This window comes from Pseudophryne corroboree, chromosome 6 (genome assembly GCF_028390025.1).
Source record: "Pseudophryne corroboree isolate aPseCor3 chromosome 6, aPseCor3.hap2, whole genome shotgun sequence".
Taxonomy (NCBI): domain Eukaryota; kingdom Metazoa; phylum Chordata; class Amphibia; order Anura; family Myobatrachidae; genus Pseudophryne; species Pseudophryne corroboree.
In genome coordinates this window covers 521,342,438-521,358,874 of record NC_086449.1, presented here as the reverse complement: position 1 = coordinate 521,358,874, position 16,437 = coordinate 521,342,438, and the positions used below count along the sequence as shown (strand labels likewise).

The window sequence follows — 16,437 nt, the reverse complement described above, 5'->3', positions numbered from 1 at the left end:
AGCCGAAATGGCCATAGCATTGGCTCTGGAACCCAGTAGGCCAATGTCTCTCTGAGCATCCCTCATATATAGGACAGCATCTTTAATATGACCCAGGGTAAATAAAATGTTTTCCTTATCCAGCGTATCTATATCAGCAGATAAGGTATCTGTCCACACTGCTATCGCGCTACAAACCCAAGCCGACGCTATCGCCGGTCTGAGTAAGGTACCAGTATGCGTGTAAATAGACTTCAAGGTAGTCTCCTGCCTGCGATCAGCAGGATCCTTGAGGGTTGCCGTATCTTGAGATGGCAGCGCTACCTTTTTGGATAAGCGGGTCAATGCTTTATCCACCCTCGGGGAGGATTCCCACTGTATCCTGTCCTTAGTCGGGAAAGGATACGCCATAAGAATCCTTTTGGGAATCTGCAGTTTTTTGTCCGGAGATTCCCAAGCCTTTTCAAATAATTTGTTCAGTTCATGAGATGTGGGAAAGGTTACCTCAGGTTTTTTCTCCTTATACATGCGCACCCTCGTGTCAGGTACAGAGGGTTCATCCGTGATATGCAAAACCTCTTTTATAGCAATAATCATATAATGAATACTTTTAGCCAATTTTGGCTGCAACTTTGCATCATCGTAGTCGACACTGGAGTCAGAATCCGTGTCGGTATCAGTGTCTACTATTTGGGATAGTGGGCGCTTTTGAGACCCAGAAGGTCCCTGCGACATAGAGAAAGGCAGGGTTTGACTCCCTGTACACTCCCTGGACTCAGCTTTGTCCAACCTTTTGTGCAATAAATTCACATTTGCCTTTAAAACATTCCACATATCCAACCAGTCAGGTGTCGGCGTTGCCGACGGAGACACCACACTCATTTGCTCCACCTCCTCCCTAGAAGAGCCTTCCGCTTCAGACATGCTGACACACACATACCGACACATCACACACTCAGGGAATTCTCTTATCTGGAGACAGTTCCCCCACAAGGCCCTTTGGAGAGACAGAGAGAGAGTATGCCAGCACACACCCAGCGCCAATGACCCAGGGAAAAAATTACCCAGATAGCGCTTTTAATACATATATATATATAACACTGCGCCAAATTATGTGCCCCCCCCCCCTTCTTTCAAACCCTCTGTCACCGTGTTCAGCAGGGGAGAGTCCGGGAGCCAGCTTCTCAGCGGTGTGCTGTGGAGAAAATGGCGCTGGTGAGTGCTGAGGATCAAGCTCCGCCCCCTCAGCGTCGGGCTTCGTTCCGCTTGATTTCTTTAAAAACTGGCGGGTGATCTCTTATATATAGTGTAGAGCCCATGTATGTCCTGATTTTGCCAGACCAGAGGTTTGATTGCTGCCCAGGGCGCCCCCCCCCCCCCGCGCCCTGCACCCTTACAGTGCCTGCCGTGTGTGTGTTGTGCGGGAGCAATGGCGCGCAGCGTTACCGCTGCGCATTACCTCAGTGAAGATCCGAAGTCTTCTGCCGCCTCTGAAGTCTTCTTTCTTCTCATACTCACCCGGCTTCTATCTTCCGGCTCTGTGAGGAGGCCGGAGGCGCGGCTCCGGGACGAACAGCTAGGAGAGACCTGCGTTCTGACTCCCTCTGGAGCTAATGGTGTCCAGTAGCCTAAGAAGCAGAGCCTAGCATTTAAGTAGGTCTGCTTCTCTCCCCTCAGTCCCTCGATGCAGGGAGCCTGTTGCCAGCAGGCTCCCTGAAAATAAAAAACCTAACAAAATTTCTTTCTTTCAGGAAATTCAGGAGAGCTCCCTGTAATGCACCCAGTCTCCTCTGGGCACAGTATCAAACTGAGGTCTGGAGGAGGGGCATAGAGGGATGAGCCAGTGCACACCCATATCTAAAGTTCTTTTTGGTGCCCATGTCTCCTGCGGAGCCTGTCTATTCCCCATGGTCCTTACGGAGTCCCCAGCATCCTCTAAGACGTAAGAGAAATTATGTTTTGATGTTACTAACATTTTAAGCAAGCATTGCGTTACCACACACAATTATGTACCTATTCCTGATGCTGATGGGCTAAAGAAAATAGTGTGGAATGTTCCTATTATAAAACATTTTATAACTAATCCATACACAAAAGTGGTCACTGATTAAGACCACATGTAGAATAGTTTACCTTCCTCTTAGGTGGGTGATGTTCTTGGTCATATTCCATTAGATGTTTGTCTTCCCAGTCCTTCCTTAATTTTGGTCCTTTTACAGGTGGTGATCCTTTATACTGACTATTATACTCTGTCTCTGTCCTGATTTGATTTAACTTAAACGGAGGAACAGATTGATTCTTGTTGTGTATGACCTGACGGAGAATATTTACATGAGCGTACTACATGAACAGATTAGAGTTTACCACAGCAGATATAGATCTTTTCTGTCTATTCTTTAAAACCAGAGTAGAATGTTCCTATTATAAAACATTTTATAACTAATCCATACACACTATTCCATCACCACACTAAGGGCAATTCTATTCGGAAAAATGACCAATATTGCAGATTTTTCCTTGTACCCCATAGAGAAAATCTGTAATGCTGGGCTACTACAATTCAATTACACTGAAAAAGATATAAAATGCTATTCAATTAGGATTAACAATTAGCTTCACACAATACGAGGTTACATGATGACTCTCCCTATGGAGAATCAGTTTTTCATTTATGCGCCATGTGTTAAGAACTTTGAAGCCACAAACACTAGCACCAGAGCAAAGATATCAGTTTATAACTCAATCTCTCTATCTGAAAGCAAATATATCTCTTAGCTGGAATAAACATGGGGAATGCATAAACCTGAGATATAACAACTAAAACACTTTTTGGATTATAATTCTATTCATTGCGATGTTTATGTGTAATACAGTAGATACTACATACAGTAGATACTACTTTGACGGAGGGCATCCATAGTAGCACTACATCATGGGTTTCTTAAAATGTTCTTCTGAACACATCAACAACAAAACACCACATACCAAAGCCAAACAAAAGTATGGTATGAAAGGGCCATTTGTGTAAATATGATATGTGGTAACATTATTTAGCAGAGGTGATAACCGGGTTACATGGGATATCCCGGCAGTCGGGATGCTGACAGTCATACTAAATGCGGCATCCCGATGCTGAGAATCCCGACACCTAGCTGGTAAAGTAGCTAAACCTAATCCCAAACCCCTATAATCCTCCCCGCATCCTAAATCGAACCGTCCCCCTACCGCAGCCTAACCCTAACCCTCCCCGGTGATGCCTAATCCTAAACCAATCTCCCCCATAAACATAACCCATCTTCCCCTGCAGCCTAACCATAACTCTCCCCAGGAGTGCCTAACCCTAACCCATCCTCCCCTGCAGCCTAACCATAACTCTCCCCAGGAGTGCCTAACCCTAACCCATTCTCCCCTGCAGCCTAACCATAACTCTCCCCAGGGGTGCCTAACCCTAACCCATCCTCCCCTGCAGCCTAACCATAACTCTCCCCAGGGGTGCCTAACCCTAACCCATTCTCCCCTGCAGCCTAACCATAACTCTCCCCAGGGGTGCCTAACCCTAACCCATCCTCCCCTGCAGCCTAACCATAACTCTCCCCAGGGGTGCCTAACCCTAACCCAACCTCCCCTGCAGCCTAACCATAACTCTCCCCAGGGGTGCCTAACCCTAACCCAACCTCCCCTGCAGCCTAACCATAACTCTCCCCAGGAGTGCCTAACCCTAACCCATTCTCCCCTGCAGCCTAACCATAACTCTCCCCAGGGGTGCCTAACCCTAACCCATCCTCCCCTGCAGCCTAACCATAACTCTCCCCAGGGGTGCCTAACCCTAACCCATCCTCCCTGCAGCCTAACCATAACTCTCCCCAATGGTGCCTAACCCTAACCCATCCTCCCCTGCAGCCTAACCATAACTCTCCCCAGGGGTGCCTAACCCTAACCCATCCTCCCTGCAGCCTAACCATAACTCTCCCCAGGGGTGCCTAACCCTAACCCATCCTCCCCTGCAGCCTAACCATAACTCTCCCCAGGGGTGCCTAATCCTAACCCATCCTCCCCTGCAGCCTAACCATAACTCTCCCCAATGGTGCCTAACCCTAACCCATCCTCCCCTGCAGCCTAACCATAACTCTCCCCAGGGGTGCCTAACCCTAACCCATCCTCCCTGCAGCCTAACCATAACTCTCCCCAATGGTGCCTAACCCTAACCCATCCTCCCCTGCAGCCTAACCATAACTCTCCCCAGGGGTGCCTAACCCTAACCCATCCTCCCTGCAGCCTAACCATAACTCTCCCCAGGGGTGCCTAACCCTAACCCATCCTCCCCTGCAGCCTAACCATAACTCTCCCCAGGGGTGCCTAATCCTAACCCATCCTCCCCTGCAGCCTAACCATAACTCTCCCCAGGGGTGCCTAACCCTAACCCATCCTTCCCTGCAGCCTAACCATAACTCTCCCCAGGGGTGACTAACCCTAACCCATCCTCCCCTGCAGCCTAACCATAACTCTCCCCAGGGGTGCCTAACCCTAACCCATCCTCCGTGCAGCCTAACCATAACTCTCCCCAGGGGTGCCTAACCCTAACCCATCTTCCCCTGCAGCCTAACCATAACTCTCCGCAGGGGTGCCTAACCCTAACCCATCCTCCCTGCAGCCTAACCATAACTCTCCCCAGGGGTGCCTAACCCTAACCCATCCTCCCCTGCAGCCTAACCATAACTCTCCCCAGGGGTGCCTAATCCTAACCCATCCTCCCCTGCAGCCTAACCATAACTCTCCCCAGGGGTGCCTAACCCTAACCCATCCTCCCTGCAGCCTAACCATAACTCTCCCCAGGGGTGCCTAACCCTAACCCATCCTCCCCTGCAGCCTAACCATAACTCTCCCCAGGGGTGCCTAACCCTAACCCATCCTCCCCTGCAGCCTAACCATAACTCTCCCCAGGGGTGCCTAACCCTAACCCACCGTCCCTGCAGCCTAACCATAACTCTCCCCAGGGGTGCCTAACCCTAACCCATCCTCCCTGCAGCCTAACCATAACTCTCCCCAGGGGTGCCTAACCCTAACCCATCCTTCCCTGCAGCCTAACCATAACTCTCCCCAGGGGTGCCTAACCCTAACCCATCCTCCCCTGCAGCCTAACCATAACTCTCCCCAGGGGTGCCTAACCCTAACCCACCGTCCCTGCAGCCTAACCCTAACCCTCCTCGTTCGGTATCCTGGACCTCAGCATACCAGCACCGGTATTCCCATCAGTGCCAGGATTCCAACGTCGGGATTCTTAACGCTGGGATTCCGAACCCCGGGATCCTGACCATATCCTGTGATTACCATTCACGAAATGACAAAAATTTACGCTACAGGAGAAAACGGTCTAAGCATTCTGCATGTCCTGGAACGCCATATGATTTTATAAACAAACAATTCAACATAAAGTTATTGCAGTGGTTCCTCAACACAGTCCTCAAGGCACCCCAACAGTCCAGGTTTTAGGTATATCTCTGCTTGTGCACATATGGTATAATCAAACTGACTGAGGTACTAATTAAGTCACCTGTGCCTAAGCAGGGATATCCTTAAACCCTGGACAGTTGGGGTGTCTTGAGGACCACATTTGGAAACCACTGAGTTACTGCATGTTTTTTGCCTGATATTTACACATACCTGCTCTGCAGCCAGTAATGGAGAGTTTTTTGCTGGACTCTTTCTTTCAAACTGCCTTCTGTATTCCGACATCTTCAGTGGATGATGAGAAGGGGCTTTGATTAAACCTGCTTTCTTCTGCAGCACTCTGTGAAACTGTTAATGTTGCTTTAAGTTAGCATCCCGTTTATTGCTAGTCATTGCTCTCATAATAAACTATCATGTCTGAGGGTGCTCATATATATATATTGCAGTCGATATCAGGCAATTGGTTAGATATTGCATCATGTATTGGCTGAAAACTATAGCTATATTTCATAATGGGCCTAATTCAGGTATGGTTGTTTTTGCAATTGCTGTTGCTATCTTTTGCCATTCACACCTCTGATTATATGCTAATATGGGCAGAACCTGAGCATAAAGATGCCTTCTGCTGTTGCATCATTTCCATTCAGACGGCCTACAACTGCTGATACATCGGGACCATCATTGAAAATCGAGTCATGTCGCAGATTATGAGTGCCTTTGTAGATGGGCAGGCTGCACTGCTCTCCAGGGACGCATAGGGCTCTCCAGTACCAAGTAAGATCGCAACCGGCCACTCAATGTTACCACCCCCAAACACTGTCTTCTTGTCATTCACTTTGCAACTAATTCCTCTGTGCAACCACAATTCACTCACTGCGCATGTGCAGGGTTGGATTAACAATGGGGTGGATGGAGCTGCAGCTCCAGGCCCCACATTGAAAATAAGCCCACAGGCTCCCCTGCAGCGCAGGCAGTGTTGACAGGAAAAAAAAATCTAAGCTGGTGGCCAGGCCAGCGGGGACGTCTGGGTTTACATTACATTACATTATGTAGCAGTTACCACAGGGGTCACAGAGAAGCATTGTGAGGATTATGTACCATCAGGTTACGTTTTCCCCTAAATGGGCATGAACGTCAGATATGACTGCAGCAGCATACAGTGTGCCACTTCCCCTCCTGCATCTCTGGCCCCACCACACCTGCATCCCTGGCTGATCTCCACCTGCATCTCTGCCCCCTCCACACCTGCATCTCTGCCCCTTCCTCTCCTGTGTCTCTGCCCCCACCACACCTGTGTCTCTGGCCCCCTCCCCACCCGTGTCTCTGGCTTCCTCCCCACCTGTATCTCTGCCCCTTCCCCTCCTGTGTCCCTGCCCTTTCTCCACCTGTGTCTCTGCCCCCTCCCCATGTGCGTCTCTGCACCTTCTCCACCTGCGTCTCTGCCCCTTTTCCTCCTGTGTCTCTGCCCCTTCCCCACCTGTATCTCTGCACCTTCCCCACCTGCGTCTCTGGCACCACCACACTTGCGTCTCTGGCCGCTCTCCACCTGCCCCCTCTCCACTCTTGTCTCTGCCCCTTTCCCTCCTGTGTCTCTGCCGCCTCTCTACCTATGTCTGCCCCTTCACCAACTGTGCTTCCGCCCCTCTCCAACCTGTGTCTCTGCCTTCTCTCTACTTGTGCTTCCGCCTCCCTCTTCACTTGTGTCTCTGCCACCTTCACTACCTGTGTGTCCACCCAGGGCCGTAACTACGTGTGTGCCAAGTGGACTTGGCACACAGCGCAGTTGCCCTGAGGGCGCACGGCCAGCGGCATGTAATGAGTCAAATTGACTCATTACATGCCGCCTCTGAAGTCTGCGCCGTGCGCCGCCGCCGCACTGAGGAGGAGAGCAGCGCTGGGCAGCGGAGAAGGAGGAGGAGGGACGGGGACTGGAGCCGCAGCAGCGCTATTTCATTGGTAGTAAGCGCCGCTGCAGCATCCCCCTCTCCTCCCGTATTGGCTGCCCGGCGTTGCTGTGGATGCTGGGATGCGGTTCCTCCATCCCAGCATCCACAGCAGCGCCGGGCAGCCAATACGGAAGGAGAGGGGGATGCTGCAGCGGCGCTTACTACCAATGGAATAGCGCTGCTGCGGCTCCAGTCCCCGTCCCTCCTCCTGCTTCTCACCTGCCTGCACCGAGGGAGCTGCACGAGGAGCCTGTCAGCGGGGAGATGGTATGTCTCTCTCTCTCTCTCAGGGGGACACCGTCTGCCATAATGTGTAAAAAGGGGGCCTGGCTGCCGCAATGTGTAAAAAGGGGGCCTGCCTGCCGCAATGTGTAAAAAGGGGACCTGGCTGCCGCAATGTGTAAAAAGGGGGACTGGCTGCCGCAATGTGTAAAAAGGGGACCTGGCTGCCGCAATGTGTAAAAAGGGGAACTGGCTGCCGCAATGTGTAAAAAGGGGGCCTGGCTGCCGCAATGTGTAAAAAGGGGGCCTGGCTGCCGCAATGTGTGAAAAGGGGGACTGGCTGCCGCAATGTGTAAAGAGGGGACCTGCCTGCCGCAATGTGTAAAAAGGGGGACTGGCTGCCGCAATGTGTAAAAAGGGGGACTGGCTGCCGCAATGTGTAAAAAGGGGGACTGGCTGCCGCAATGTGTAAAAAGGGGACCTGGCTGCAGCAATGTTTAAAAAGGGGACCTGGCTGCCGCAATGTGTAAAAAGGGGGACTGGCTGCCGCAATGTGTAAAAAGGGGGCCTGGCTGCCGCAATGTGTAAAAAGGGGGCCTGCCTGCCGCAATGTGTAAAAAGGGGGACTGCCTGCCGCAATGTGTAAAAAGGGGGACTGGCTGCCGTAATGTGTAAAAAGGGGGACTGGCTGCCGCAATGTGTAAAAAGGGGGACTGGCTGCCGCAATGTGTAAAAAGGGGGACTGGCTGCCACAATGTGTTAAAAGGGAGACTGTCTGCTGTAATGTGTAAAAAGGGGGACGCTGTCTGCTGTAATGTATAAAAGGGGCTCTACCTGGTGTAGTGGCGCTACTGTGCAGCGTAATTTGAATAATGTAGACTACTGTGCACCGTAGTATGAATTGCTATTATTTGTGGCCACGCCCCTTCCCCATGAAGCCACGCCCCTATATATTTTTCGCACGCCTACGGCGCGCACTGCCCCTATCTTACATAGGGGGGGCGCCAATGTCGTTTCTTGCACACAGCGCTAAAATGCCTACTTACGGCACTGTGTCCACCCCTCTTACCACTTGTGTCTCATTCCCCACTTGTGTCATTGTCCCTTTCACACCTGTGCCTCTGCCTCTCTCTCTCTCTCTTTGTATCTCTGCCTCCCTCCCCACTTGTGTTCCTTCCCCCCCTTCAACACCTGTGCTTCCGCCCTCTCATCACTTGTGTCTTTTTTTACGAAAAATACCCTGAGAATTGTGGTAACAGGATTCGCAGGGACAGAGCTTTCTCGCAAGCTCTCTCCCTGTTTGCGATAATTAATACAACCCTGCGATGTATTAAATTATCGCAATGTGATTTTGGTCAAATGTATTACATCTGCATCTCAGTTGCGGATTGTGATAAATATGCCCCATAGAGTGGAGATGTAGTATAGTAGTGATATAGTAAAGTGGTGTGGGGAGGAAGTGCAGTGATGTACAGTAGTATGCCACCACACTCCCATGCCCACACAGCGAGAAATTATCTGTGGCGCTAATCACAACCACTGTGTGGCAACAATAGGCCCTTCATAAATTTCAGCTCCGGGACAATATGGACCTTAATCTGGCACTGCGCATGGGAACATTCATGCGCAGTAAGAAAACACTGACCGATTTGCGGACTATAGCCACTTTGCGACCGCATCTGAAGTAGACCCAATGAGCCTCTGTAATTATAATTATTACAATTTATTTATGAGGCACCAGAAGTGTTTTGCAGCGCCGTACATACAACACACATTAGAACAATACAGTGTACACAGAACTTAACATCACAGAACACTAAAACAGAGCACAGGTAAAAATTAGCACCACAGTTCTCAGTACACAATTAGAATCATTATGGAAGATGCCAGAGAATGACCGCTATTAGCCACTATAGGCATATGAAGTTACAATGGAGCCAGAAGTGATCCAGCTGCCAGCAAACAGGGGCTTAACTTAAAAAAAAAAAAACAGTTTATAAACAAAATAAAATCAAGGATTTTGCGTACAGAATGCCTTGAGGTATATCTAACCATACATAAACCAAGACGTAACCCTTCTGCAACCAGATATGTATGCTGTATCATGCTGTGTTAGTTTAACCAAGGATAATTTCTTATTGTTTTATTTCTTTACTTCTCCTTCTGTACCCAATCAAATTTTACATTTTCAGTATATATTCCTTTACAGGCATTATATATTAAAAAACAAAAAGAGGCAAAAATTAAAACACTACTTACACACAGTTAGTGTGACCCGCAATAAATATCCTGCTATCAGGGGCGTAGCCAGAACTTTGTGGGCCCTTATAGCAATATATTGAAGGGACCCCTGTCCATGTGCTTTTAGAAAGACTCCTCTCCACAGCATTTGTTCATTTTATGCCCCATTATAGTGCCCGAGTTAATTTTCTGAACTATAGTAGTGCCCTAGTTCACATTATTCCACATTATAGTGCTCCCAGTTCATATTATGTAACATTACAATGCGCATGTCTAGGGTATGCCAAGATATATTGCAGACCCCATGGCAAAAGTTTGTTGGGGCGCCAATGTAACACCCAATGATGAAAAAATAAGATTTTAAACCTACCGGTAAATCTTTTTCTCGTAGTCCGTAGAGGATGCTGGGGACTCCGTAAGGACCATGGGGAATAGACGGGCTCCGCAGGAGACAGGGCACTTTAAGAAAGAATTAGGATACTGGTGTGCACTGGCTCCTCCCTCTATGCCCCTCCTCCAGACCTCAGTTAGAGAAACTGTGCCCAGAGGAGACGGACAGTACGAGGAAAGGATTTTTGTTAATCCAAGGGCAAGATTCATGCCAGCCACACCAATCACACCGTATAACTTGTGATATACTATCCAGTTAACAGTATCAAAACGACATAGCATCAGTCCAAGACCGATCAGACTATAACATAACCCTTATTTAAGCAATAACTATATACAAGTATTGCAGAAGTAGTCCGCACTTGGGACGGGCGCCCAGCATCCTCTACGGACTAGGAGTAAAAGATTTACCGGTAGGTTTAAAATCTTATTTTCTCTTACGTCCTAGAGGATGCTGGGGACTCCGTAAGGACCATGGGGATTATACCAAAGATCCCAAACGGGCAGGAGAGTGCGGATGACTGCAGCACTGATTGAGCAAACATGAGGTCCTCCTCAGCCAGGGTATCAAACTTATAGAACTTTGCAAAGGAGTTTGAACCCGACCAAGTAGTAGCTCGGCACAGCTGTAGCGCCGAGACCCCTCTGGCAGCCGCCCAAGAAGAGCCCACCTTCCTAGTGGAATGGGCCTTGACCGATTTAGGTAACGGCAATCCCGCCGTAGAATGCGCCTGCTGAATCGTGTTACAGATCCAGCGAGCAATAGTCTACTTTGAAGCAGGGGCACCAATCTTGTTGGTTGCATACATGACAAATAGTGCTTCTGTTTTTCTGACTGTAGCCGATCTGGCCACGTAAATTTTCAAAGCCCTGACCACATCAAGGGACTCGGGATCCTCCAAGTCCCGTGTAGCCACAGGCACCACAATAGTTCATATGAAAGGATGAAACCACTTTTGGCAGGAATTGAGGACGGGTCCGCAATTCCGCTCTATCCATATGGAAAACTAGATAGGGGCTTTTATGTGATAAAGCCGCTAATTCCGACACTCACCTAGCCGAAGCCAAGGCTAATAACATGACTACCTTCCAAGTGAGATTTTTTAACTCCACCGTTTTAAGTGGTTCAAACCAGTGTGACTTAATGAACCTTAACACCACGTTAAGGTCCCAAGGCGTCACCGGAGGTACAAAAGGAGGCTGAATATGCAGTACTCCCTTCACAAAAGTTTGTACTTCAGGGAGAGAGGCCAATTCCTTTTGAAAGAAAATGGATAAGGCCGAAATCTAAACCTTAATAGATCCTAATTTTAGGCCGAAACTCACTCCAGTTTGCAGGAAGTGAAGGAAACGGCCCAGATGGAATTCTTCCGTAGGAGCATTCCTGGCCTCACACCAAGAAACATATTTTCGCCATATACGGTGAAAATGTTTAGATGTCATGTCCTTCCTAGCCTTTATTAGCGTAGGAATGACCTCATCCGGAATACCCTTATCCGCTAGGATCCGGCGTTCAACCGCCATGCCGTCCAACGCAGCCGCTGTAAGTCTTGGAATAGACATGGCCCCTGTTGCAACCGGTCCAGTCTTAGAGGAAGAGGCCACAGATCTTCTGTGAGCATTTCCTGCAGATCCGGATACCAGGTCCTTCGTGTCCAATCTGGAACAATGAGGATTGTTCTCATTCCTCTCCCTCCTACCATTCTCAACACCTTGGGTATGAGAGGAAGAGGGGGAAATACATAGACCGACTGGAACACCCACGGTGTCACTAGGGCATCTACAGCTACTGCCTGAGGGTCTCTTGACCTGGTGCAATACCTCTGTAGCTTCTTGTTGAGGTGTGACGCCATCATGTCTATCTGTGGCAGTTCCCACTGACTTGCAATCTGTGCGAAGGCTTCCTAAAGAAGTCCTCTCTTGGATGCAGGTCGTGTTTGCTGAGGAAGTCTGCTTCTCAGTTGTCCACTCCCGGAATGAACTGCTGAAAATGCGCTTACATGATTTTCCGCCCAGCGGAGAATCCTGGTGGCTTCTGCCATTTCCACTCTGCTCTTTGTGCCACCTTGGCGGTTTACATGAGCCACTGCGGTGATGTCTGACTGGATCAGAACCGGTAGGTCGCGAAGCAATGTTTCCGCTTGCCGAAGGGCGTTGTAGATGGCCCTCAGCTCCAGGATGTTGATTTGAATACAAGTTTTTTGACTTGACCCAAAGACCTTGGAAGTTTCTTCCCTGTGTGACTGCTCCCCCACCTCGGAGGCTCGCGTCCAGAATCCAGTCCTGGATGGCGAACCTGCGACCCTGCAGAAGGTGAGCACTCTGCAGCCACCATAGGAGAGACACCCTGGACCTAGGGGACAGGGTGATTAACTGATGCATCTGTAGATGTGATCCGGACCACTTGTTCCGTAGATCCCATTGGAAAGTCCTCGCATGGAACTTGCCGAAGGGAATGGCCCCGTAAGATGCCACCATCTTTCCCAGGACCCGAGTGCAGTGATGCACTGACACCTGTTTTGGCTTTAATAGGTTTTTTACCAGAGTCATTAGTTCCTGGGCCTTCTCTATCGGAAGATAAACCCATTTCTGGTCAGTATTCAGAATCATACCCAAGAAGGGCAGACGAGTCATAGGAACCAACTGTGACTTCGGGATATTGAGAATCCAGCCGAGTTGCTGTGACACCTTCAGCGAAAGTGACACGCTGTTCAACAACTGCTCTTTTGCTCTCGCCCTTATTAGGAGATCGTCCAAGTATGGGATAATTGTGACTCCTTGCTTGCGTAGGAGTACCATAATTTCCGCCAATTACCCTGAAATTGGTAATGACAATACTGTACCGTAATTCTCAGGTACGCCTGATGGGGTGGATAAATGGGAACATGAAGGTATGCAGCCTATGTCTAGATACACCATAAAATCCCCCCCTTCCAGGCTGGCGATGATCGCTCTGAGCAATTCCACCTTGAATTTGAACCTTTTCAAGTATAGGTTCAGAGATTTTAATTTTAAAATAGGTCTGACGAACCGTCCAGTTTCGGGACTACAGCCAAGGTTGAGTAATATCCCCTTCCTTGTTGAAGGAGGGGAACCTTGAGCACCACCTGTTGGAGATACAATGTGTGAATTGTATTTAATATTATCTCCCTTTCTGGGGGAGAAGCCGGTAGGGCCGATAAGGAAAACCGGCGAGGAGGCACCTCTTCGAATTCCAGCTTGTAACCCTGAGAAACAATTTCTATTGCCCAGGGATCCACCTGTGAGTGAACTCAGATGTGGCTGAAGAGTCGAAGACGTACTCCCACTGGGGCGGACTCCCTTAGCGGAGCCCCAGCGACATGCGGTGGATTTCGTAGAGGCCAGGAGGACTTCTGTTCCTGGGAACTAGCTGTGCCCTGCGCCCTTACCTCTGGTAAGAAAGGACGCTCCTCGTACTTTCTTGTTTTTCTGCGACCGAAAGGACTGCATTTGATAATGTCGTGCTTTCTTAGGCTGTGAGGGAATATAAGGCAAAAGATCAGATTTACCAGCTATAGCTGTGGAGACCAGGTCCGAGAGCCCTTCTCCACACAATTCCCCACCCTTGTAAGGTAAAACCTCCATATGCCTCTTTTAGTCGGCATCACCTGTCCATTGCATGTTCCACAGGACACGTCTAGCAGAAATCGATATAGCGTTGACTCTAGAACCCAGTAGACCAATGTCTCTTTGAGCATGTCTTATATATAAGACAGCATCATCTTTTATATATCCTAGGGTCAATAACATGGTATCCTTATCTAGGGTTTCAATCTCTGCTGATAAGGTATCTGTCCACGCTGCTACAGCGCTATAAACCCCTGCCGACACAATCGCCAGTCTGAGTAGTGAACCAGAATGTGTGTAAATGGACTTCAAAGTACTTTTCTGCATGCTATCTGCAGGATCCCTGAGGGTAGCTGTATCTTACCTTTTGGGTAAACGCCTTGTCCACCCTAGAGGAGGATTCCCATCGTATCCTGGCCCTAGCAGGGAAAGGATACGCCATGAGAATTCTTTTGGGAAACTGCAGTTTCTTGTCTGGAGATTCCCGCTCTTTTTCACACAATTCATTTGGTTCATGAGAGGGGGGAAATGTTATCTCAGCTTTCTTCCCCTTAAACATGTGTACCCTCGTGTCAGGGACAGATGGGTCATCAGTGATATGCAAAACATCTTTTATTACAATAATCATATATTGAATACTTTTCTGCCAGTTTTGGCCGTAACTTTGCATCATCGTAGTCGACACTGGAGTCAGACTCCGTGTCGGTATCAGTGTCTATTATTTTGGATAGTGGGCGTTTTGAGACTCTGAAGGTCCCTGCGACATAGGGACAGACATAGGTAGATTCCCTGTCTGTTCTCTAATCTTTTGTGCAATAAATTTACCTCAGCACTTAATTCCACATATCCAGTCAGGTGTCGGCGTTGTCGACGGAGACACCACACACACACATTTGCTCCATCTCCTCCTTAGAAGAGCCTTTTACCTCAGACATGTCGAAACACACGTACCGACACACCACACACTCAGGGAATCCTCTTATCTGAAGACAGTTCCCCCACAAGGCCCTTTGGAGAGACAGAGAGAGAGTATGCCAGCACCCACCCAGCGCTAATACCCCAGGAAAAACACACAATGTGTTTACCCAGTAGCGCTGTAATACTATTATTTGCTGCCAATTATGTGCCCCCCCCCCCTCTTCTCTGAAACCCCCTTTCACCGTGGATAAGCAGGGGAGAGTCCGGGGAGCTTCCTCTCAGCTGTGCTGTGGAGAAAATGGCGCTGGTGAGTGCTGAGGGAGAAGCCCCGCCCCCTCGGCGGCGGGCTTCATATATCTCTTTTGCCAGAAATGAGGTTTATATTGCTGCCCAGGGCGCCCCCCCTGCGCCCTGCACCCTTACAGTGACTGCCGTGTGTGAGGTGTGTGGGAGCAATGGCGCACAGCTGCACTGCTGTGCGTTACCTCAGTGAAGATCATGAAGGCTTTTGCCGCCTCTGAAGTCTTCTTTTCTTCTAATACTCACCCGGCTTCTATCTTCCGGCTCTGTGAGGAGGACGGCGGCGCGGCTCCGGGACGAACTCCAGGGTGAGACCTGTGTTCTGACTCCCACTGGAGCTAATGGTGTCCAGTAGCCTAAGAAGCAGAGCCTTGAAACTCACAGAAGTAGGTCTGCTTCTCTCCCCTCAGTCCCTCGATGCAGGGAGTCTGTTGCCAGCAGGCTCCCTGAAAATAAAAAACCTAACAAATATACTTTCTGTCAGAAAGCTCAGGAGAGCTCTCTGAAAAGCACCCAGTCTCCACTGGGCACAGTATCAAACTGAGGTCTGGAGGAGGGGCATAGAGGGAGGAGCCAGTGCACACCAGATCTAAAGTCTTTCTTAAAGTGCCCATGTCTCCTGCGGAGCCCATCTATCCCCATGGTCCTTACGGAGTCCCCAGCATCCTCTAGGACGTAAGAGAAATGTATATAACACATGTAACTTTTTCAGAGAAGGTGGGCCCCTCTTAGCTCTGGGCCCCATAGCAGCTGCACTCCCTACACCTATGGTAGTTATGCCCTTGCCTGCTACAATGGATTTACAGAACCGCACAGGACACAGCATTCGGATAGAGATCACTGTGCTCATGTTATCAGTGTTATTATATTGGTTGTGATGTGTCAGGAAACAGTGCTGGGTCACCATCCGCTCCCACTTGGAACCCTTCCATCTTTCCCCATGAATTTATTATTTTTGTTAAGTTTTTATGTAGCTCAACCAATTAATGCAGCACTGTACAGAGCATATTTTTCATTCATATCAGCCCCTACCCCAATTAGCCTCGTTAATTTTATGGAGGTGAAAAAGGGAGGTAGCCTCAAGCTTTAACACCTGGGACTATTCAATTACAGATCGCCTGTTAAATTAATCTGTTTTTTGGGCGTTAACACATACAATCTGGGATAAGTTCCCGGGCCAATGTGTGATCACTAGTGCAGTGCTCAAAACAAGGCTATTTATCTGTGATTTATTTTTGGGTCTGTTCAGACGTGAAAAGAAATCACATGTTAATGCAGCCTGTGGGCTGTCGTCGGGAACTACTGTAATTGAATAGCCCTTAGGAATCAATTAGCCCATGGTAAATTACCGCAGCTAATTAAATTCCCCCCTAAATCCCCTAGCATACAAGAGGAAAAGAGTGCT

At 49.1% G+C, this 16,437-nt stretch overlaps 1 protein-coding gene across 4 annotated transcripts in view; it reads right to left on the bottom strand.

Annotated features, from left to right (window-relative positions):
* MDM1 (Mdm1 nuclear protein) overlaps positions 1 to 16,437 on the bottom strand; it is a 132,387-nt gene that overhangs the window by 94,492 nt on the left and 21,458 nt on the right. For all 4 annotated transcript variants that reach the window (XM_063927512.1, XM_063927513.1, XM_063927514.1 and 1 more), the window contains exons 4-5: positions 5,641 to 5,775; positions 2,113 to 2,292 (exon numbers count right to left, since the gene is read on the bottom strand). In XM_063927512.1, coding sequence (XP_063783582.1) covers positions 2,113 to 2,292; positions 5,641 to 5,775 — 315 coding nt within the window. The remainder of the gene's footprint in view (positions 1 to 2,112; positions 2,293 to 5,640; positions 5,776 to 16,437) is intronic.